Genomic DNA, 22,486 nt, shown 5'->3' with positions numbered 1-22,486 from the left:
TGACCTGTTGAAATGTTGCAATTTTCTTCTATTTAACACATTGATATAAATAATTATCAATGCATAAGTAACTTGCTACCACAGTCTGAATTATTTCAGTCAGACACTGAGATTATTAACCTCTGTGAACAGCCAACGTAATTACATGTGTAAATATCGCACGTAATACTGATCCACAAACCACCAGTTTATTCCATTTATTTGTTCCTAAATGTATCATTATTGGAATAAACTGTTTCAGTTCACTTTTATGAAGCTGGGAAGCACACTGCTTAGTAATGCACTGCTCAAAAACCAGAGGATTGCTTTGAGATTTACAGCATAGTGAATCTCAGCCAATTGCTGGGAAGGGGTGAGGGATGATGGCAGATTGTCTCAGTTGGTTGTACATTAGGGTGATGGGTGCAGGGAGAATAAAGAAATGAACCACTGACGGTAATAATACCCACACATTAACACAAAATCCCAGCTGACGTTCCCAGTGCAGGAGTGAGGAAGTGCTGCACAGTCAGAGGTGCCATCTTTCAGATAAGACATTAAACCAACCTGCCCTACAAAATAAATATAAAATACTGCACATGCTGGAAATCTGAACAAAAAAACAACAAGTTCTGGATAAACACAGCAACCAGCAGCATTTTCGGAGAGGGAAAGAGAGTTAACATTTAGAGACCAGAATGACTTTTAGAGTCATACAGCTCGGAAACAGACTCTTCAGTCCAACCAGTCCATGCCAATCATAATCCCAAACTAAACTAGCCCGACTTGCCTGCGTTTGATCCAATTCACTCTAAACATTTCCTATTCATGTACTGATCCAAATGTGTTTTAAACATTGTAACTGTAGCTGTATTCATCACTTCCTCTGGACATTCATTCCACACATTAACCACGCTGTGTGTAAAAAGAAATTGCCTCTCAAGTCTTTTTAAACCTTTCTCCTCTCATGTTAAAAATATGTCTTCTGTCTTGAAATCCCCCACCTTTTCTATGCACCTCATTATTTTGTAAGCCTCTAAAAGGTCACCTCTCAACCTCCTATGCTCCAGTGAAAAAAAGTCCCAGCCTATCCAACTTCTAATTATAACTCAAACCCGACATTCCCGGCAACATCCTGGTAAACCTCTTCTGAACCCTCTCTCAAAACTTCATCTATTCTCTCAATTGGACCTAAAAGATCCCATAGCACAGTTTTAATTGAACTGCAGATATGCTGAGAGTTATCACTCAACCTACATCACTACAATTGATTACTTGGCCACATTAATGTTTGTGGATCTTGCTGTGTGTCAATTTGCTGCCTTAGTCCCTACGACACTGACAATATTTCAAAACGTACCTCAGTTATGGTAAAGCATCTTGATGTTTGTAAAGGTGCTGTATAAATGTAAGTTTTTTTTTATATGCGGCAATAGCCTACCAAGAGATTTTTGAGAAAAGAGGGCATTTGCATTTGGGTTGAGGGGGTTAGAAGGTTCACCTGACAGGTTGTCTAGATTAGGAAAGTTTACAACGTGATAAGCAGGTACAGAGGTGAAAGGGTACAAATCAAAATACATAAAAAAGAATTAAAGGGTGGTCAGGATGTGAAATTTTATACCACAAATTCCAACTGAAGCAGTGAGATTATGATAATATTTCTCATAGCAGAATTAGGTGTTGGCCTGATAAAAAATGTAGATGATACAGAGGCTGAGCGGGAGAGTGGCATTGGGTAAGTGTTGCTGTTGTAGAGCATTATGCAAACCTGTTGATAGTGGAGTCAGGTCAGGGGAGTGTTCCAGGTCAAACCTCATTAATGACCTTCCCTGCATTATAAGATCAGATGTGGGGATGTTCACTGATGATTGTATAACGCTTGCCTTGCACAGCAGTTGCAAAGGGTAGCATCTACAAGGTGCACTGCAGCAACTCACCAAACCTCTCTACACTGTACCTGCAAGCTCCACTACCTAGATAGACCAGGGCAGCAAATGTATGAGAATACCACCAGTTGCAAGTTCCCTTTCAATCCACAGACCATCCAGACTTTGAAATCGATCACTATTCTTCTGCTGGATCGAATCTTGAAAGTCCCTGCTGAGTGGCAGCTCCTACTGCTGCCTGACTTGCTGTGTTCTTCCAGCCTCCTGCCTGCTGAGTGGGGAAGCAGCATTTTTGGGAGCATTTTCACAATGCAGGTGGGAAAGCCTCAAATTGAAAATGAAGTGTGCGACTGACCACAAACTAACCCATTTCTCTTTAAGATTCATTTTTAAAGTAATGTATTGTTATATTGTAACATTTTCTTTAAAATCAGCTTAAATAGAAATCTGCAACTTTCACTTATTCCCAAATCTTTGCCAAAAGATACAGAAAATGGTCTAAAATTGGACTGAAACTTAATATTTTAATTTTTAAATTGTTTGTTGCCAATGTATTGAGGAAGCATTATATTAGCTTTGCATTGTCCCTGTCCCAGGAGTGCTTGATGGAGAAAGTTTAGAGGTTGCTTTACCTTCAGTTGAAAAGAGTAAAGGGAGTTTGACTCTGTATCCAAAGCCATGTGGTACTTGTTCTGGGAGTGTTTGATGGGGACAGTGTGGAGAGAGCTTTAATTTCTGTTGAACAGAGTAGAGGGAGCTTTACGCTGGATTGAATCAAATGCTGTCCCTTTCCTGGGAATGTTTGATGGTGACAGTGTCGGAAGAGCTTTACTGTGTATCTAACCTCAACTTTACTTGTCCTGGGAATGTTTGATGAGGTCAGCGTAGAGGAAATTTTGCTCTGTATCTAACTCCATGGTGTACCTACCGTGGGGGTATTTGATGGGAACGATGGAGACATTGCTTTATTCTGAATCTAACCCTCAAGTATACCTGTCCTGGGATGTGCTTAATTACTTAAAGTTCTATTTTTTGAATATGGGATGTGTGAATATGAAATGCTCTGGATATTCTGTGAGTGGTGGTAGGTGTTGAATAGGATATTGCCAGGGAAGGTCAACACTGATCATGACCAGTAAAGACTGCAGACAGCAAACAGGACTTTCATCAGAAACACTGTTGAAGTTGAAGGTCGGTTCTGAAACTTCTGCTGTCTTGTCAATGTCCATTTGCCATTTGGAACAGTCCCTTTCGCCTGCGCTGCCCAGCCACCAAACGCACTTTCCTACGGATCATGTGAAGTTCCTCTCTGTAATCCTTGTGATGCATTTGGATGTATCCCCGAGGTTCACAAAATGTCTACAGAACAGAGAATTGGATCAAAACATAGCAGCATTCACAGGAAAGTGCAGTCACATTATCGGGGCTGAACACCTGCCCTCAAGCAAACTGTCTCCCTCTTTGACCCCTGTTGTAATTTCTCTCCAAATTCTTAATCTATCTATTTTTCCCAATGCAACTTCCTCTCATTCCTGGATTCTTTCCTTTTTCAATTGTAGTTTCTTACTTTATCTGCCACCCTGGCTTTCCCTCCCTCTCCCTTTCTCTGAAACTCTCTGCAACTTGCAAAGTCAGGACCCTTTTCCTATCTCCCACTCACTCTCTCTGTGTAAGCATATCTCTCTCTGTCTCTCTCTCTCTCTCATTTTACCTCTTTCAGTCCCTCTCCATCCCACTGTCTTCCACTCTTTTCCCTCACACTCTATTTCTCTCTCCGAGTTTCTTGAACTAACAAAGTTGCATTTCCCCTGATTCACCTTGTAACATTGGCAAAAGATTGTTGTAAAGTCCACATACACTGTGTAATCAGAATTTCCATCAACCTTCTGACAAGACCATAGTCAATCAGGAGAAAATAAGGTTATTCCCAATGTTCGTCTCTTTCTCATGATCTGTCTCACATTTTATTGCTCTCTTTTTGTTTCCGCGTGTTCCTTGCATCCCCCCTTCATTTATTCACTGTCTCTTCCTTTCTATCCTTTATCTTCCTCTTTTTCCATCTCCCTCTCTATCATTCCCCTTCTGTCTCTCTCATGCACACGCTGGGCATGATTATAATTGATACAAAATCTTATGCTGATACGCAGTTTAAATTGCGACCTCTATTTCTGTCACTCCCCATTGGCCCCTGTTAACCTGTGGCCATCCCACTTAGTTACCGCAAATTCCTGGAAGAATTCCTTATATCCATTCTTTAAAATGTAAAGCTCCGGAAAGCAGAGGTTTGGATACACATTTGCATTCCGGTCCATTCTCCTGAGACTCCGACAACTGGGAAGAACAGGAAAAAAAAAGAGGAAATTAATGTTGTGTTGGCAATAAGACGTCAATTTGATCAGTTTTTAATGACAACAAAGCCACTGGTTCCACCTCATATTTACATTTTTTTGGATTATTTGTGATTTTCAAAATTCAATTGTACAACGCGTTGTGATTCTGAGTTGCCCAGGTTAATTTCACATAACTCGCTGTTTCAGTGGAAGATGGTGCACCCGGTTTCTACCTGGGATTTCTCAATGGACTTGACTTGGATCTCCAGTGAGTCAGCTGTTTCAGAGCCCAGCAGCAGGGGTTTACCATTGATCAAAAACTAAACCGAATCAGTAATAGGCATACTGTGGTTACTGTAGTGGCTGTAACAAGGTCAGCGAGGTGAACTTCATGGAATATGTTCCCTAACTGGGGCTGTTAACCTGCTCCAGTCAGGGAACCCTGACTAACGGAGATAAACAGGAGTGTCTTTGTCACCGGGCGGTGGGGTTCCCCAGTGGAGGGCTCTCTATGCAGGAGTCCTCCCCCTTTCTCTCGGGGATCTGGGGTGGAGGGTGCTGCACGCAGCAGTCCCCTGCAACCGCAGATTGTGGTGGTTCACGGACTCCCAGCCCAACTGCTTGTTCTGTGGCGCTGTGGAGTCCGTGGACCATGTATATATTGGGTGTGGGCGTTTGCACTCCCTTTTTGATTTTCTGAAAAACCTCCTCCTCTGTTTCTGGCTGCACTTCAGTCCCACGCTCCTGATCTTCGGGCACCCGGTACGGAGGAGGGAGGGCAGGTCTGAGGACCTCCTCGTGGGTCTGCTCCTGGGCCTGGCCAAACTGGCCATCAACAGGTCCAGGCAGCGGGCCGTGGAGGGGGTCGTTAGGGCCGACTGCCTGCCCCTCTTCCGCGGTTACGTTAGAGCCCGGGTGTCCTTGGAGAAGGAGCACGCGGTGTCCACCAACACCCTGGAGTCGTTCAGGGAGAGGTGGGCGCCGCAGGGAGTGGAGTGCATTATTTCTCCCTCCAACTCTATTTTGATTTAGTCCCTACCCTCCCCTTCACCTTTTTGATCACACAGCACCGCACTTTGATGTGAAGGGCAGTGCTTGTCACTGGCCACTCGGGTGTTTTCCCCCCCTTTTGGAGATTGGATCAGTCTGTGACTATGTGTGAACACGTGCAAGGACTCTCCCTGTTGCTGCTTGGGGCCTGCCTCACTGCTGCTGCCTGGGTCTTGCCTTGGGGCCCCTCCCCAGGACCTCCACCACTGCTGCTGTTGCCTGAGGCCCACCTCCACTGCTGCTGCCTGGGACCCGCCTTGGGGACCCTCCCCAACAGGCCTGCCCACACCACTGCTGCGACCAAGGAACTGCCCAGGACTTGCCAGAGGCCTGCCTCCACTGCTTCTGCCGCCTGAGGCCTGCCTCCACCACTGCTGCCTGGGACTCGCCTTGGGCCCCTCCCCACAACCTCCACCACTACTGCTTCTGCTGCCTGGGACTTGCCTTGAGGACCCTCCCAAACAGGTCTGCCCCCCCCACTGCTGTGACCAAGGGCCTGCCCAGGACTTGCCAGAGGCCTGCCTCCACCACCGCTGCCTGGGACTTACCTTAGGCACCTCCCTACAACCTCTACCACCACTACTGCTGCTGCTGCCTGGGACTCAATTTTGGGGCTGCCTGGGACTTGCCTTGGGGACCCTCCCCAACAGGTCTGCCCAACACCACTGCGACCGAGGGCCTACCTGGGACTTCACCGTCACTGAGGCCTGCCTCCACCGCTGTTGTCGCCTGAGGCCGGTCTCCACCATCACTGCCTGGGACTCTCCCCACAACCTCCACCACTGCTGCTGCCAGAGGCTAAACCCAACACCTAGCAGCAGAGTATGGCGAGCCCGAAGGTCGCGGGGCCCAGCTGCACCTACGCCGGGGTAGCCGCTGCCTTAGGCTCGACTGTCCCAACCCCGGCCGCAACCAAAACCCCCTTCAGGCACCTGACCAAACGCCTGGGGGTAAAGGCCTATCCCCACCCCAACATGACCATCGAGGCCTGCAGCAAGGCCATGGCTAGTGTGGTCGGCCCACTGGCCATCATCGCTGCGGCCCGAATGTACAGGAAGGTCGTCTTTTTCCTCAAGACCGAGTAGGCGGTCCACCTGGCCGTGGAGAGGGGGCTCACTGTGGGCGGGACACATTTGCCCGTCGACCCTCTGGAGGTTACGGCCCAGAGGGTCGTGATCTCCAACGTCCCGCCCTTCATTGCCAGCGAGTTCCTTCTCCCCCACCTCTCCACCTTGGGGGAGATCCGGTCAGGGATCCAACCGCTCCTGCTCGGTCTGAAGGACCCCGCCCTCCGACACATCTACTCCTTCCGACGCCAGGTGTTCATTTGCCTGGCCCGGGAGGAGGTCACCGAGGGCTCATTCACCCTCCTCCACGAGGGCGCGGCCTACCGCGCCTTCTTGACGGCGGACGGCGTGCGGTGCCACCTGTGCGGCGAGGTGGGGCATATTAGGAAAAACAGCCCCACCCGGAAAGCTGCCCAGCCCGTGCCAACGGCTGACGGTGGTGCCGCCGCACCCACTCCCCCTCCCCCAAAGTCAACAGGGGCCTCAGGCTCCATGACCACCATGGTGGGCGGGGAGGGGACGGCACATAAATTCCCCCCTGTCTCTCTGTGGAAGATGTGCCGGCCCTTGGAGGAGAGAGACACTCCTGCAGCGCGCCGGCGGTGCTGCCCCTCTCCAGAGAACGAGCCAACGGTGCCCCCCAACTGTCCCGCACCGCGGCCCGACCTGCCAGAATCCCCGGGCCTACAGCAGGGCTTCCTGCTGCCTCGACTCCTCTAGCCCCTGGGGGGGACTTTAACAACGATGAGGGCCGCAGTGCGGGCGACAACAGAGGACCCTTTACTGGGTCACCGAGCGGCAGAGGGGAGGAAGGTGTTATCCTCGCTCCTCCCTCCCAGACTGTTTTTCCGGGGGCCTTGGCCCTGGGGAATGACCTTTTCCTGGGGGAACGATCTTTTCCCCGAGGAGCCAGGCGTCCCGGTGTCGGGAGAGGAGCGGGGCCCCGAGCCTCCGCCGCCCGACGACCCGAACTCGGGGCGTTCCGGGACGGGGTGCGCCGAGGAAGGTACCGCCGGTGACCCTGGGGGTGGGGTCGCCGGGGGTTCGAGGCCGGTTGGCGGCGCCGGGCCAGCCCCCATCCTCTCGGTGGGGGAGGAGTCGGCGACCGAGGGCAACCTCCCGGAGGAGGGTTCGGGATCGGTGGCGGACACCAGGGACGACGTGGACTCTGTCTGTAGTGACGTTTTTGAGTCCCAGGTGCCCCCCGCCGATCTCCCCCTCATCCCCCTCGAGGAACTCCGGGAATTTGTCGAGGAAACTCGAGGTCGCCGGGATAGAGCCCAACTGGCGCTCGACCGCTGGAGCTCCTTCGAGAAAGTTTATTGGTTGGTCCATGTTGCTCGCCAGGCACCTGGTCTCGACATCAACGAGCAAAAGCGAGTCAGGAACTTCCTGGGGGCACTCCTGGCGAGGGCGAGGGACTCCTGTGCCCCTCCCTCGTCCTCCCAGTAATTGTATTTGGTTTTAACTGTACTGGTGGTGGTAGCACAACGCTTCCGACATGGAGACAACTATAGCCAGCCTCAACATCAACGGCAGCAGGGAGTCACAGCGCAGATTCCAGACCTTCTCAGTCCTTCGGGACGGGAGGTATGCGGTGTGCTTCCTGCAAGAAACCCACACTATCCCGGGAGACGAAGCCACCTGGCTCCTGGAGTGGCGAGGGGGGGGTCTACATGAGTCACCTCACCCGCAGATCTGGCGGGGTGGCTATCCTGTTGGCCCCGCATTTTCAGCCGGAGATCTTGGGGGTCAGGGAGCCGGTGCCAGGCCGTTTGCTTCACCTGACGGGTCGGCTGGGGGGCGCGGTGCTTCACTTGGTGAACGTATACGCTCCCCTGGCCGGGCCGAGGCAAGCGAGCTTCTTCGAAGAACTGTCCGCTCATCTCGCTTCCATCGACGAGAACCAGTGCGTCGTCCTCGGGGGAGATTTTAACTGCGTCCTCGAGGGCAGGGACCACGGCGGTGCCCGCACTGGCTGTGCGTCGGGGAAGGGGTTGGGGGACTTGGTCAAGTCCTTCGACCTGGTGGACGTCTGACAGAATCTCCATCCCGACTCCATCGCCTTCACCTTCGTGAGGCCTGGGGTCGGAGTGTCCAGAATCGACCGCCTGTACGTTTCGCGGGCGTACGCCTCCTGTTTTCCGAGAGCCTCCACGCGGCAGGTGTCGTGCACGGACCATCACCTGGTGTGGGCGGAACTCCTTCCGTTCGGCGCCAGGCTCAGCTCCGCGTACTGGCACTTTAACAACCTGCTGCTGGAGGACGAGCGGTTCTGGGACTCGTTTCGTCGTTTCTAGGCCGGCTGGAGAAGGAAGCGGGGAAGCTTCCCCTCCCTGAGGCTATGGTGGGAAGTGGGCAAGGCTCACGTCCGCGTCTTCTGTCAGGAGTACGCGAGGGGGTCGACCAAGAGGCGGAAATCCAGGATCGTGGAGTTGGAGAGGGAGATGCTCGACCTGGAGTCCCGCCTCGGTCAGCCCGACGCGGACCCGGCCCTGCGCGGGGTGTACGAAGAAAAGAAGGCCGCGCTCCGGGACCTGCAGCTCGTCGGGGCTCGGGGCGCGTACGTGAGGTCGCGGATCCAGCTCCTCCAGGACCTGGACCGCGGCTCCCCCTTCTTCTACTCGCTGGAAAAAAGGCGTGGCACCCGTCAGCAGCTCCTTGTGCTGCTGGCCGACGACGGGTCCCTCGTCTCGGATCCGGAGGGCATCAGGGCCCACGTTCGAAACTATTACACGGCTCTGTTCTCTCCGGATCCGTCCAGCGAGGACGCTCGCAGAGTTCTGTGGGAGGACCTGCCGCAGCTCAGCCCGGAGGACACCGGAAGGCTCAACGCTCCCGTCACTTTAGAGGAGCTGACCGGTGCCCTCGACCGGCTCTCGAGGGGCAAAACCCCAGGGCTGGACGGGCTGACTGTGGAGTTCTTCAGGGCGTTCTGGGACGTCCTGGGAAGCAACTACGCACAGGTCCTGGGGGAGTGTCTAAATGCCGGACAGCTGCCCCTTTCTTGGCGCAGGGCGGTCATCGTCCTGCTGCCAAAGAAGGGGGACCTTCGTTCCTTAAAGAACTGGCGTCCGGTCTCCCTCCTCAGCACGGACTACAAAATCTTCGCCAGGGTGTTGTCTTCTCGCCTGGCTTCCGTGCTGGCCCACATGATTCACCCGGACCAGTCCTACACGGTCCCGGGCCGGAGGATACACGACAACGTCCACCTGGTCCGGGACCTGATCCATTTCTGTCGACGGGCTGGTCTGCCGAGCGCCTTCCTGTCTCTCGACCAGGAGAAGGCGTTCGACAGGGTCGATCACGAGTACCTGCTCGGGACTCTGCGGGCGTTCGGGTTCGGGACGCGGTTCGTCGCCCGGATCCGACTTTTGTACGCCGCCGCAGAGTGTCTGGTTAAAGTTAACGGGTCCCTGACGGCGCCCCTTCGCTTCGGGAGAGGAGTGCGTCAAGGCTGCCCCCTGTCCGGCCAGCCGTATTCCCTGTGCGTGGAGCCTTTCCTGCGCCTCTTGCGGAGGAGGTTGTCGGGGGCTGGTTCTGCGCGGCGTGGGCACAGGGGTGGTCCTCTCTGCCGACGTGCTCCTCACTTTCACTGACCCGGCTGACCTGGGGAGGATGCGCGAGTGCCAGGCCATGTACTCGGTGGCTTCTTCCGCCAGGAACAACTGGGCCAAATGTTCCGGACTACTGGTCGGTCCGTGGCGGGTGGACTCTCTGCCGGAGGAGTTACGGGGGTTCAGCTGGAGTACCACCCATCTCCTCTACCTGGAGGTCTACCTCAGCCCGGCTGAGGAATCCTGGCCGGCCAACTGGCAGGAGCTGGAGGCCAAAGTCTCGGCTCGCCTAGGCCGCTGGACAGGACTGCTCCGAGTGCTATCTTACAGGAGTCGAGTGCTGGTCATAAACCAGCTGGTGGCCGCCATGCTGTGGTACCGGCTGGTCACTTTGGTCCCTCCTCCTGGCTTTGTCGCTGACATCCAGAGAACGTTGGTCGACCTCTTCTGGGACAAAAAGATGCACTGGGTCGCCGCCCAGGTTCTGAGTCTCCCTATTGAGGACGGCGGTCAGTCGCTGGTGTGCGTCCGCACCCAGGTCGCGACGTTCCGCCTTCAGACCTTGCGGCGATACCTTTACGTCGAGCCTCCTCCTAGGTGGTGCGCCCTGGCAACGTATTTTTTCCGCCAGGTGCCTAACCTCAACTACAACACGCAGCTCTTGTTCGTCGACCGCGACGGTTTGGAGATCGCCCTCAAGATGCTGCCTGTCTTTTACCAGGACCTGATCACTGTCTGGAACAGCAATGGGAAAATTAACCTGGACTGTGGGTTCAAGTTCCTGGAATGGAAGTTGAACCCCACAACTTTCTAACTTGGAGATGTTATCGTTACTCAGAGTTATACCTGGCACATAAGGAGGGAGTGACCACATCCCGTTTTCGTGTGTGTGTGAGATCAGACATGGGTTCAACCTTGCCGTGGTCAGTCATTTTGCAACGCTCATTTCTCAGCTCCACAGCCAGAGAATGCACTTTTCAAATAAGATGACCAGATGTATACAATTTGCTGTGTCCATAAAGTGACAGTGAGGTCAGGGAACAGAAGAGAAGTACAAAAGGGTTAGTTTCACTTACAATTTTGGACCTCGCTCTGAGGAGAACTCGCAGTGAAAAATGATCACCCTACACCGCTTCCTGGGACGAGGTGATCGTTGACCTGAAAAGAATGTGCTGATGAGCTGTTCCTCTGAGTACAGGTTCAGGGCTCCCTGCAAAATACACCAGGGAAAAGGTTCAGAATGAATAGGATCACTGGGATCAGTACATTTCAATTCCCCCACCATAGTAAAGGGGGAAAAGAAAGAAGTGCAATTCTATGTTGTGTTTCAAATGCTCAGTGTTCCAGTGGCATATGTGCTTCAGGAAATATTGATAGCCAATTTCTGCACAGCAAGATCCCACAAACCCTGAAGTGATAACAATCCTACTTTGTGATGTGGATAGAAGGGAAAATATTCGCCAATGCACCAGGCAGAACATTTGAAAATTGCAGTTTGATGTTGGAGATGGGCTTCAGTTTAACACTACCTCCAAACTAACCTGCAGCCACAACAGTGCAGCATTTCTCCAGTACTGCACTGCAGCATCAACAGAGACTTTTTTTGCTGAAGTCTGTGGATTGGGTGTGAACCATAAGCTTGTGATTCAGAGCTGAGAGAGCTACTAACTGTCAACACGAGAAGCCGGAACCATGGGGAGAAAGTAAGGACTGCAGGTGCTGGACATCAGAGTCAAGAAGTATGGTGCTGGAAAAGCACAGCTGGTCAGGCAGCAGCCGAGGAGCAGGAGAGTCAATGTTTCAAGCATAAGCTCTTCATCAGGAATGAAATGTTGACGGGTGAGTCAGCCATGCCAGGCTTCACAGATGGACATCAAATCCAATCATGTTCTCTGGGGCCTCTGGAAAAGGGGTGGGAACAACAACACAGCCGCAGCTTCTAGCAGGCAGATGTTTGAAAACTGCATCTCCGACAGAAAATGAGGGCAATTGAAAGAGTAAAAGAACCCAGAAGGAAAGGGGAGCCTTCGCGTGCCCACCCCCTGCCACCAGAAGCAGAGTCTTTCCACCTCAGAGGTGGCAAGGTGGAGGGAAAGGCTCAACCACTGAGGAACTGAAATGCCGTAAATGAGGATAAACACTGTCACAAGATCACAGATCCTGAACAGTAAGGGACAAACACACCTTTATGTGCCCGCCATTAAATTCGTATGGGTAACGACAGTCCACTATCACGTAATCATGGATAACATGTTCATACTCCCCGAGCAGCAGTGCAGATACCTGTAAAACATCCCAGAATCTTGGTCAGATCATTGTACTATAATGCAGAGAGGCAAATAAAATCAGCACTTGCATTTCTGTAGCGCCTTCCAACCAACTCGGGACATCCCAAAGGATTTTACAATCATTTCTGTCATTATGAAAAGCTTGCTCAGTTATGAGGGGAAATGCACCAGCTGATTTACACATAACAAACTCCTACACCCCATGGATCAGTTTTTCAGATATTTATTGAGGGGAAGATATTGGTCAGGACCCCAGGGATCTTTTTCAAAATAGTGGCCGTGGAATATTTTTCACCCAAATGAGAAGTCATTGCAGGATCTCTGTTCAATGCAGCATCTGAAGCCCAGCCCCTCTGACAGTGCCGCACTCCATGGGTATTACATTGGGAGCGTCAGCCACATTAAATCTTTTGACCCGATTAGATAAGGTTGGATAGAAAAACAAGGAGGCACTGCCTTTGTCCAAGACCGAATTGTGATAGGATCCACGCCACAACCCAAAAAGCCAGTGCTGGTTTGACAAAAATCCAATTCTTTCCCGTTGCCCTCTGCTGGAGATGTTGCCTCTTCCTGGGACACAGATTCCATGGATTCAGCAGCTTCTGCCCCAAGGAACACTATTTTACATAAAGGCCCTTGTGGAAGGTGCATACAGGCTGCTGCACTCCAAGAGGTTGACTGTACTCAGGGAGGATATAAACAGCCTTGAGGGAGTCAGTGACTATTCAGAAGCGAAGTCATCACTGGATCCGAAAGGGATAAACGGCGAGAACTTCCAAATGGAGTGAACTAGAAGCTGTGACAAACCATAGGATTTAGAGATCCCTGTACACGGATTCTTCCAAAAAAATCATAAGGTGAAAAAGGAATCAAAATGTCTAAGTGACTGTTGGCCTTTATCTCAAGGTATCTATAGTATAAAGGACATGAAGTGATGCATCAGTTGTACAGAGCTTTAGTCCTACCCCTCTGGGATTAACTGGGATCAGTTCTTGGCTGATACGTCAGGAAGGAGATTGGAAGGTCTGCAGCACTGATTGGTCAGAATCCTCTAGGGGATTAAAGATTTGAATTGTGAGAAAAGTCTACACAGGCTAGCTTTGTATTTCCAGGTGATTAAAGATTTTAGGTTAGATTACCTACAGTGTGGAAACAAGCCCTTCAGCCCAACAAGTCCACACCTCCAAAGTGTAACCCACCCAGACCCATTTCCCTCTGACTAATGCACCTAACACTATGGGTAATTTAGCATGGCCAATTCACCTGACCTACACATCTTTGAACTGTGGGAGGAAATTGGAGCACCCGGGTGGCCAGTGACAAGCAGAGCCCTTCTCAAAGGGTAATGCTGTGTGATCAAAAAAGTGAAAAGGGAGGGCAGGGGTTAAATCAAAATAGAGTTGAAAGGGGAAATAATATACTCCACTCCCTGTGGTGCCCACTTCTCCGTGAACAGCTCAAGGGTGTTGGTAGACACCGCGTGCTCCTTCTCCAAGGACACCCGGGCTCTAACGTAACCACAGAAGAGGGGCAGGCAGTCGGCCCTAACGACCCCCTCCACGGCCCGCTGCCTGGACCTGTTGATGGCCAGTTTGGCCAGGCCCAGCAGCAGACCCATGAGGAGGTCTTCTGACTTATCCTCCCCCCTTCGCACCACGTGCCCAAAGATCGGGAGTGGGGGGCTGAAGAGCAGCCAAAAGCAGAGGAGAAGGTTTTCAAGGAAATCAAAAAGGGAGTGCAAACACCCACACCCCGTATATACATGGTCCACAGACTCCGCGGCACCACAGAACAAGCAGTTGTGTGCAGCACCCTCCACCCCAGATCCCCGAGTGAAATGGGGCGGAGTCCCACGTAGAGAGCCTTCCACTGGGGATTCCCACCGCCAGGTGGCAAATGGTTACACCAGGGCGTGTCTGGGTGGTGGATGAGGGAAAAAGGTGGACAGTGTGCAGCAGCAGTGTGTACAGGGCCTGTGAATTTCCTAGAGCTGAGAGCTCCATTCCACACACACTCTTTGCTGATTGGCACCCCAATTGTTCAATGAGCTGCTAATTGTTCCCAGTGCTCTAGCAATGCTCACAGTTAAGAATCACACAACACCAGATTATAGTCCAACAGGTTTATTTGGAAGCACTAGCTCTCAGCACACTGCTCCTTCATCAGGTAGCTGTGGTGCAGGATTATAAGACACAGACTTCATAGCAAAAGATTAGAGTCATGCATGCAACTGATACAATATATTTAACAAACCTAGATTGCTTTTAGACTTTCATCTTTTAGAATGGGTTGCAGGTTAGTTCATTAATACCGTATATACTTGTGTATAGGTCAATCTCATGCATACGTAAACCCCTTATTTTTGGCCAAAATATCTTTTTTTTATATATAACTTGCATATAAGTCACCCCTAGATCTTCACAATTAAGATCAACATTTATGAGTCAATGTGCCTGCCCATTGCGCTCCATTCCAGCATTCCAGTCTGCTGGCTATTTTGTTCCATTCTGGATTTTCCAGCCCAGCAGCCATCACACTCTCCTCCAGGTTTTCAGAATTACTGTAATGGTATGACAGTACCGGGCGACAGCTGTATCCATGGAGTCGGTTTCCACGGTTTCAATTATCCATGGTTTATCACATCCCGAACATATTACAGGGAACATTCCAGAACCAGGGGGCTGCCAGGAAGGTAAATTTCCCATTTTATCTATTTTGTAGATAAATATTCATCCCCTCGAAAACAATAAATCATATATAAGTCAACCCCCTAATTTCAGATTTAGAAAACCATCTTCAAAACTCAACCTATACACGGTATGTAAATCCCAGACTTTTTTTTTCAAGTCACATTTTTGAGGTAACTTAATGTTTTATTAAAAAAGGTGACATCTCAGCTCAGACAATGCATTGAAGGTGTGAAGTTAAGAGTCTGTTTGTATCCCAACCTTGAGTCAGATTGGTTCTATTTCCAAAGGAGGAATTTATAAAATGTTACATGGATGGGTTGCCTCCATATGGTGTGCTTTTTGAACAAAATAAATTGTATCTGCAGTTACAATTCTGCAAATGCAAGTTCACCCCATAGACTTATACGTATGTGTGTGTGCATGAATGAGTGACTGAGTGAGAGAGCTCCACATAACTTAAGGTTTATTGCATGCATGACACTGATCTTTTGCTATAAATTCTGTGCCTTAAGGTCTTGCTCCACAGCTACCCAATGAAGAAGTAGCACTCCGAAAGCTAGTACTTCCAAATAAACCTGTTGGACTCTAACCTGGTGTTATGTGATTTTTAACTTTGTCCAACCCAGTCCAACACCAGCACCTCGACATCAATACTCACAGTGTGAGCTGAAATGTATTTCAGATCCTGATGTTTCCCATCTTCTATTGGCAGGATGCAGGCCTGAAGCAGCAAGCAAAGATACAAGATTCATCAGTTGTTTGAACTTTCTGCTCAAACAATGTCACAGCTGGGAAATGCAGAAAATTACAATTCAAAGTACCCAGTGTCCCTCTCCCAGGATAGGCATAACATGGGATTAGATCTGAGCAAAGCTCTCTCTACACTGCTCCTGTCAAACATCCCAAGACCAGTACAACAACAGGATTAATTTAGCCGATGTGATTTAATTTAGTTGGAATAATTTTTAACAACGTAAAGCTAGGCCAACCAAGAAAGAATGGGTTCTGAGATCGTTCTTACTTTAGAGAAATCACCAATGAGGACTCTCTCCTCTGAGTCTGGGATTTGTTTAACGTCGACTTCCTGGAGGCAGGACAACCAGCGGAGATTATAAAGCTGGAACAGAAACCAGAATGTCCAATCAGTGGGGAGTAGACAAACAGAACTGCCTGGAGTGCTCTCCCTTACTCCCCTCATTGCACAAACTCTACATTCAGGAATGGCTCAGTTGGACATGTCACCCATGGTTTGTGTAAGAGACATCCCAGTAGACAGTGAGATAGGCTGGGGTACCCCACTGTGACAGGAATACAACTTGATGCTTTCCCTTACAACAAAAAAACGCACAGATTTTCCATTGGCTAGTATTCTGCAGAGAAAATCTGGACAGTTTTCTTCTAATGCTCCACTCATGGACTCTGAGACTGAATATTGATCTACTTTCATATCCTGAGATCACAGACCCTCAGCCTGTCACCATGTGGGGAAATCACAGACCCCCATCCTGTCACTGTGTGGGGGAATCACAGACACAGACCCCCATCCTGTCACCATGTGGGGGACTCACAGACCTCTGTCATTTCACCGTGTGGGGGTATATTACAGACACAGACCCCTGTCCTGTCACTGTGTACAGGTATATCACATACACAGACACCTGTCCTGTCATTGTGTGGGGGTATATCACAGACACAGACTCCTTCCTTTAACTGTGTGGGGGTATATCACAGACACTGACCCCCATACCATCACTGTGTGGGGAAGTCACAGACGTGGACCCATGTTCCATTATCACATCAGGGAATCAGAGACTCAAAAGCTGGTCTTTAGTGTTAGAAGTTGGGAGTTCCCTTCAATTAAATTGCACCCCAAAACACCAACATCGATGAATTAATAGCAACTTCTCCAAAAGTCACCTGTCTTTGATCTGTTTCCCAGTTTCCATGGTTACTGTGTTTTCTCTTTTTCTGAGCTGATGATTGATGTCCATCAGCCTGTTCAGTGCGTTTTCCATGGAGCTGGGTCAGTGGGGAGGAACTGATCCCTGATCGCGCACACCCATCTTCCTGTTTGCAACAGAAATAGGCAAAACAAAATCACTCATATCAGAAGAAATTCAACATAGGTCTGAAATTATAAAAAGACATTAATTAAAAGTTTCAATGCCTTTGTGCTCAACATGAAATCGAACTGGAAAATCAATAAACACCTCCTTCAATTACACACCCAGGACAGGTAATAGCACAGGGTTCGAAAGAGAGTTAATCTCATTCTTTATAGTCCCAATCAAAAGCTCCCAGGATGGAAACAGCACAGCGTTAGATAGAGTGAATCTCCCTCAACATTGTCCCCATCAAACACTCACAGAACAGGTACAGTATGAGGTTAGATACATAGTAAAGCTCCCTCACATTATCCCATTAAACTCCCCAAGAAAAGTATAGCGTGGGGTTAGATACAGGGTAAAGTTTCCTCTATGTTGTCCTCTCACTCACAGGACAGATACAGGATGGGGTTAGATTGAGAGTAAAGCACCCTCTGCACTATCCCATCAAACACATAAACAAAGACTACCAATGGTAGTTACGTTGGAAGTGAACTACTTGTTGTGCTACTGGCCGATCCAGCTTATGAGGATCCCAGTTTCCATACATTTTGTGTACTCAATTCAGCGATCTATGATGGAACAGGCTGTAGGATAGCTACAGCTGAAATTGGTGTCTCTAGGACACTGTCAGGAACATCCACAAAATAGTATTCCTGCCTCCGATCATTAACTAAGAAGCTACACCAGAAAGCAGGACAGAGTAACAGACATTGAAAAGGTCTGACAGTTATCTGATGTCAACAGTTTAACAGCCAATGAAGGCTCACATGATGCTAGAGAGGTAGGTGTGATAACCAATGAATGTTAACATGGATCCCAATCACAGTCGGTATTGAACAGATCTGAAGAGGTCAAATAATCTCACACGCAGGAAAGAGAAAAGAAATTGAGTGTTGGGTCTTACGTGTTGTTTGTCTGGTTGATGCAAATTTCCCTCCACTTTCATCCGCATTTTGTCCAGAAGCCTGATCTGTGCAAATAAACCCGGTAATGTTTCAACATATTTTTAACTGGAGGTGAGTGAAATCCACCAAACCTGATGCCTACGTGTGTCACATTGTTCCTCCAAATGTTGCTACATTCAAGTTTATTATGGGTTTTGTCTACGGAAACTCTCAACTCATCAGGCTCGCCCATACCCCTCTTAAGATAGCGGTTAAAAAACTATTTCAGAAACTATGTTTTTTGCGAACTGAAATTATGAATACAGTGTAAGATTTTTGGAAATTTCTCATTTGGCAATAATGACAATGCAATGAATCAATGTAGTACCAAGTCCCATCAACTCATTACCTTCTATATGCTGACTTACACTGACTCCAGGTTAAGCAATGCTTCAAATTCTCAAATGATCATCCCTTTTTCTTCCAAATCCTTCCATGGTCTCTCACCCCTCCCTGATTGCTGCACTCTGCTAAATCACACCCTCCAATCATTCCATCTTTTACAGTCATGTCTTCAGCTTCTGATGCCCTTAGCACAGGACTTCCCTCCCAAACCTTTCCACCTCTTAACATCCCTGAGTCTCTTTTTAAGCCAATTCTTAAAACTTACCTGAAAAAGGTCTGGGAGGGAAATTAGTAAATTATAATATCAAAGCCAAACTTCATTGCTAGGAAATTAGTGGACTCTATAATTTAAAACGCATTGATCGAACAGCTTGAAAACATCCAGTTGACCAAAGAAAGCCAGTACACCTTTGTAACAGGTAGGTCATGCCTGAAGAAGCTGACTAATTTATTGTGAAGTGATGATTTATAAAGTAATGGACAATGTTTATGTCTATGGATGTTATGTATATGAAAATACAGATGGCATTGAATAAATTCTTAGCTAAAGTTGAAGCTTATGGAATTAATGGCAAATTATTGACCCCGTGAGGAATCTGGCTGAGCAGCAAGAGAGAGGAGGGAATAATAGACATGTTTCTCAACTAGCCCCCCCCATTTATCTCTCCACCCTGGAGGGTCCCTGCCTCCATTCATGATGAAGGGCTTTTGCCCGAAATGTCGATTTTCCTGCTCCTCGGATGCTGCCTGAACTGCTGTGCTTTTCCAGCACCACTCTAATCTAGACTCTGGTTTCCAGCCGCTGCAGTCCTCACTTTTGCCTATGTTTCTCTTCTAACACAACCTAACTATTAGTGTTCATCAAAAATCTACGTTGTGCCCTCAGCTATTCACTCTTAATTCACTATTAACAAGGCAGATAATGAGATTAAAAAACACAAATCCAACATTTTATTATAACATAAAGTAAGTTATGTTGTTGCATGTGTAACATTGCAGAAGTACTGACAGATGAAATAATTTGACAAAACTGTGTCAAGAGATTTTAAAGTAGGCAGATGAGAGTTCGTCCATTTTGGATCTAAAGAGATAAAACAGAGGACTTAATAAATAGTGAAAAGCTGCAAACAATGGAGATCCAAAGAAATTTGTGATCCATATATCTCAACCATTATAATGTCATACACAAATACAGAAAATAATAGAAAGTGGAATACTGGCCTTTATATCTAATGGATATGAATAGTACAAATATCATGTTCCTGCTCTGGAATCATTAATAGCAGTTTTGGGCACAGCACTTTAGGAAGGATTAGATTAGATTAGATTACTTACAGTGTGGAAACAGGCCCTTCAGCCCAACAAGTCCACACCGACCCTCCGAAGTGCAACCCACCCAGACCCATTCCCCTACATTTACCCCAGACCCATTCCCCTTCACCTAACACTACGGGCAATTTAACTTGGCCAATTCACCTAACCTGCACATTTTTGGACTGTGGGAGGAAACCGGAGCACCGGAGGAAACCCACACAGACACGGGGAGAATGTGCAAACTTCACGCAGAGAGTCGCCTGAGGCAGGAATTGAACCTGGGTCTCTGGCACTGTGAGGCAACAGTGCTAACCACTGTGCCACCATGCCGCCCACAAATACTGGAGATACTGGAATCAATAGATTTACCAGAATATTACCTGGCTATAAGGATTACGCTATGGGGAGAGATTAAACAAACAGTTAGTATTCCCTCAAATTCAGAGTATAGTTTGTTCCAAGTTTTAAAATGTTGGTGCGAATAAGGTATATAGAAATTATGTCATCACAGACTCAAATTCTATTTCTCTCTCCCAAATGCCATCAGACCTGCTGAACTTCTCCACCACTTGCTGTTTTATTTGAAAAACTATTCCCTCTGGTTGGCGAATCAAGGACTCGGGCAGAGTGTAAAGATTCAGGGGTGAAATTCCAAAGCATTTCTTCACACCATGTCTGGTAGAAGTTTGGGACTCTCTTACACAAACAGCAGTTAATGGTGCTTAAAAATGTGTTGCTGGAAAAGCGCAGCAGGTCAGGCAGCATCCAAGGAACAGGAGAATCGACGTTTCGGGCATAAGCCCTTCTTCAGGAATGAGGAGGGTGTGCCAAGCAGGCTAAGATAAAAGGTAGGGAGGAGGGACTTGGGGGAGGGGCGTTGGGAATATGATAGGTGGAAGGAGGTTAAGGTGAGGATGATAGGCCGGAGAGGGGGTGGCGGCAGAGAGGTCCGGCCTATCACCCTCACCTTAACCTCCTTCTACCTATCGCATTCCCAACACCCCTCCCCCAAGTCCCTCCTCCCTACCTTTTATCTTAGCCTGCTTGGCACACCCTCCTCATTCCTGAAGAAGGGCTTATGCCCGAAACGTCGATTCTCCTGCTCCTTGGATGCTGCCTGACCTGCTGCACTTTTCCAGCAACACATTTTTAAGCTCTGATCTCCAGCATCTGCTGTCTCATTTTCTCCTAGCAATTAATGGTAGACCAATTATTAATCTATCAAGCCAGCAGATAAAGGGGGCGCAGTGGTAGTCTGGAGCAATGACCTCTACACCGCTGAAGTCAGACACCAACTCGAAGACACCTCCTCTTAGTCTCCTCGACCATGACCCCACCCCCTCATCACCAAACCATCATCTCACAGACCATACAGAACCTCATCACCTCAGGACACCTCCCACCCACAGCTTCCAACCTCATAGTCCAGGAATCCCGCACTGCCCAGTTCTACCTCCTTCCCAAGATCCACAAGCCTGACTACCCTGGCCGACTCTTTGTCTCAGCATGCTCCTGCCCCACCAAACCCCCTATCCCCCCTAGTCCAGGAACTCCCAACATACGTTCGAGACACCACCCACGCCCTCCACCTCCTCCAAGACTTCAGTTTCCCGGTCCCCAACGCCTCATCTTCACTATGGATATCCAATCTTTCTACACCTCCATCCACCATGACCAGGGCCTCCACGCCCTCCATTTCTCCCTCCCCCGATGTCCCCACAGTACCCTTCCACCAACACACTCATTTATTTGGCTGAACTGGTCCTCATCCTCAACAATTTCTCCTTCGAATCCTCCCACTTTCTTCAGACCAAAGGGGTAGCCATGGGTACCTGTATGGGCCCCAACTATGCCTGTCTCTCTGTTGGCTACGTAGAACAGTCCATCTTCCGTAGTTACACCCGCACCACTCCCTACCTCTTCCTCCGCTACATTGATGACTGCATTGGCGCCACCTCGTGCTCCCGCGAGGAGGTTGAGCAATTCATCAACTTCACCAACACATTCCACCCTGACCTTAAATTTACCTGGACCATCTCTGACACCTCCCTCCCCTTCCTGGACCTCTCCATCTCCATTAATGACGATCGACTTGACACTGATATTTTTTACAAACCCACTGACTCCCACAGCTACCTGGATTACACCTCTTCCCACCCTACCTCCTGCAAAAATGCCATCCCATATTCCCAATTCCTCCACCCTATCTGCTCCCAGGAGGGCCAGTTCCATCACAGAACACACCAGATGGCCTCCTTCTTTAGAGACCGCAATTTCCCTTCCCACATGGTTAAAGATGCCCTCCAACGCATCTCGTCTACATTCCGCACCTCCGCCCTCAGACCCCACCCCTCCAACCGTAACAAGGACTGAACTCCCCTGGTACTCACCTTCCACCCTACCAACCTTTGCATAAACCAAATCATCTGACCACATTTCCGCCACCTCCAAACAGACCCCACCACCAGGGATATATTTCCCTCCCCACCCCTTTCCACCTTCCACAAAGACCGTTCCCTCTGTGACTACCTGGTCAGGTCCACACCCCCCAACAACCCACCCTCCCTTCCTGGCACCTTCCCCTGCCACCGCAGGAACTGTAAAACCTGCGCCCACACCTCCTCCCTCACATCCATTCAAGGCCCAAAGGAGCCTTCCACATCCATTAAAGTTTTACTTGCACATCCACCAATATCATTTATTGTATCCATTGATCCTGATGTGGTCTCCTCTACATTGGGGAGACTGGGCGCCTCCTAGCAGAGCGCTTTAGGGAACATCTCCGGGACACCCGCACCAATCAACCACACCGCCCTGTGGCCCAACATTTCAACTCCCCCTCCCACTCTGCCGAGGACATGGAGGTCCTGGGCCTCCTTCACCGCTGCTCCCTCACCACCAGACGCCTGGAGGAAGAACGCCTCATCT

At 49.3% G+C, this 22,486-nt stretch overlaps 1 protein-coding gene across 5 annotated transcripts in view; it reads right to left on the bottom strand.

Annotated features, from left to right (window-relative positions):
• Positions 1-2,305: 2,305 nt before the first annotated feature.
• The window catches only part of cdc25d (cell division cycle 25 homolog d), a 30,707-nt gene continuing 10,526 nt past the window's right edge, over positions 2,306-22,486 (bottom strand). For 2 of the 5 annotated variants that reach the window (XM_072558053.1, XM_072558055.1), the window contains exons 4-11: positions 17,860-17,925; positions 16,765-16,914; positions 15,869-15,964; positions 15,506-15,568; positions 12,054-12,152; positions 10,946-11,079; positions 4,085-4,196; positions 2,306-3,224 (exon numbers count right to left, since the gene is read on the bottom strand). In XM_072558053.1, the coding sequence (XP_072414154.1) occupies positions 3,084-3,224; positions 4,085-4,196; positions 10,946-11,079; positions 12,054-12,152; positions 15,506-15,568; positions 15,869-15,964; positions 16,765-16,914; positions 17,860-17,925 (861 nt within the window). In that variant the 3' untranslated portion in view covers positions 2,306-3,083. The remainder of the gene's footprint in view (positions 3,225-4,084; positions 4,197-10,945; positions 11,080-12,053; positions 12,153-15,505; positions 15,569-15,868; positions 15,965-16,764; positions 16,915-17,859; positions 17,926-22,486) is intronic. The other 3 variants (XM_072558057.1, XM_072558058.1, XM_072558056.1) reach the window with 2 other exon arrangements.

Source organism: Chiloscyllium punctatum, chromosome 38 (genome assembly GCF_047496795.1).
Source record: "Chiloscyllium punctatum isolate Juve2018m chromosome 38, sChiPun1.3, whole genome shotgun sequence".
Lineage (NCBI taxonomy): Eukaryota > Metazoa > Chordata > Chondrichthyes > Orectolobiformes > Hemiscylliidae > Chiloscyllium > Chiloscyllium punctatum.
The sequence above is the reverse complement of the archived record's forward strand: the minus strand, read 5'-3'. Positions and strand labels throughout refer to the sequence as shown.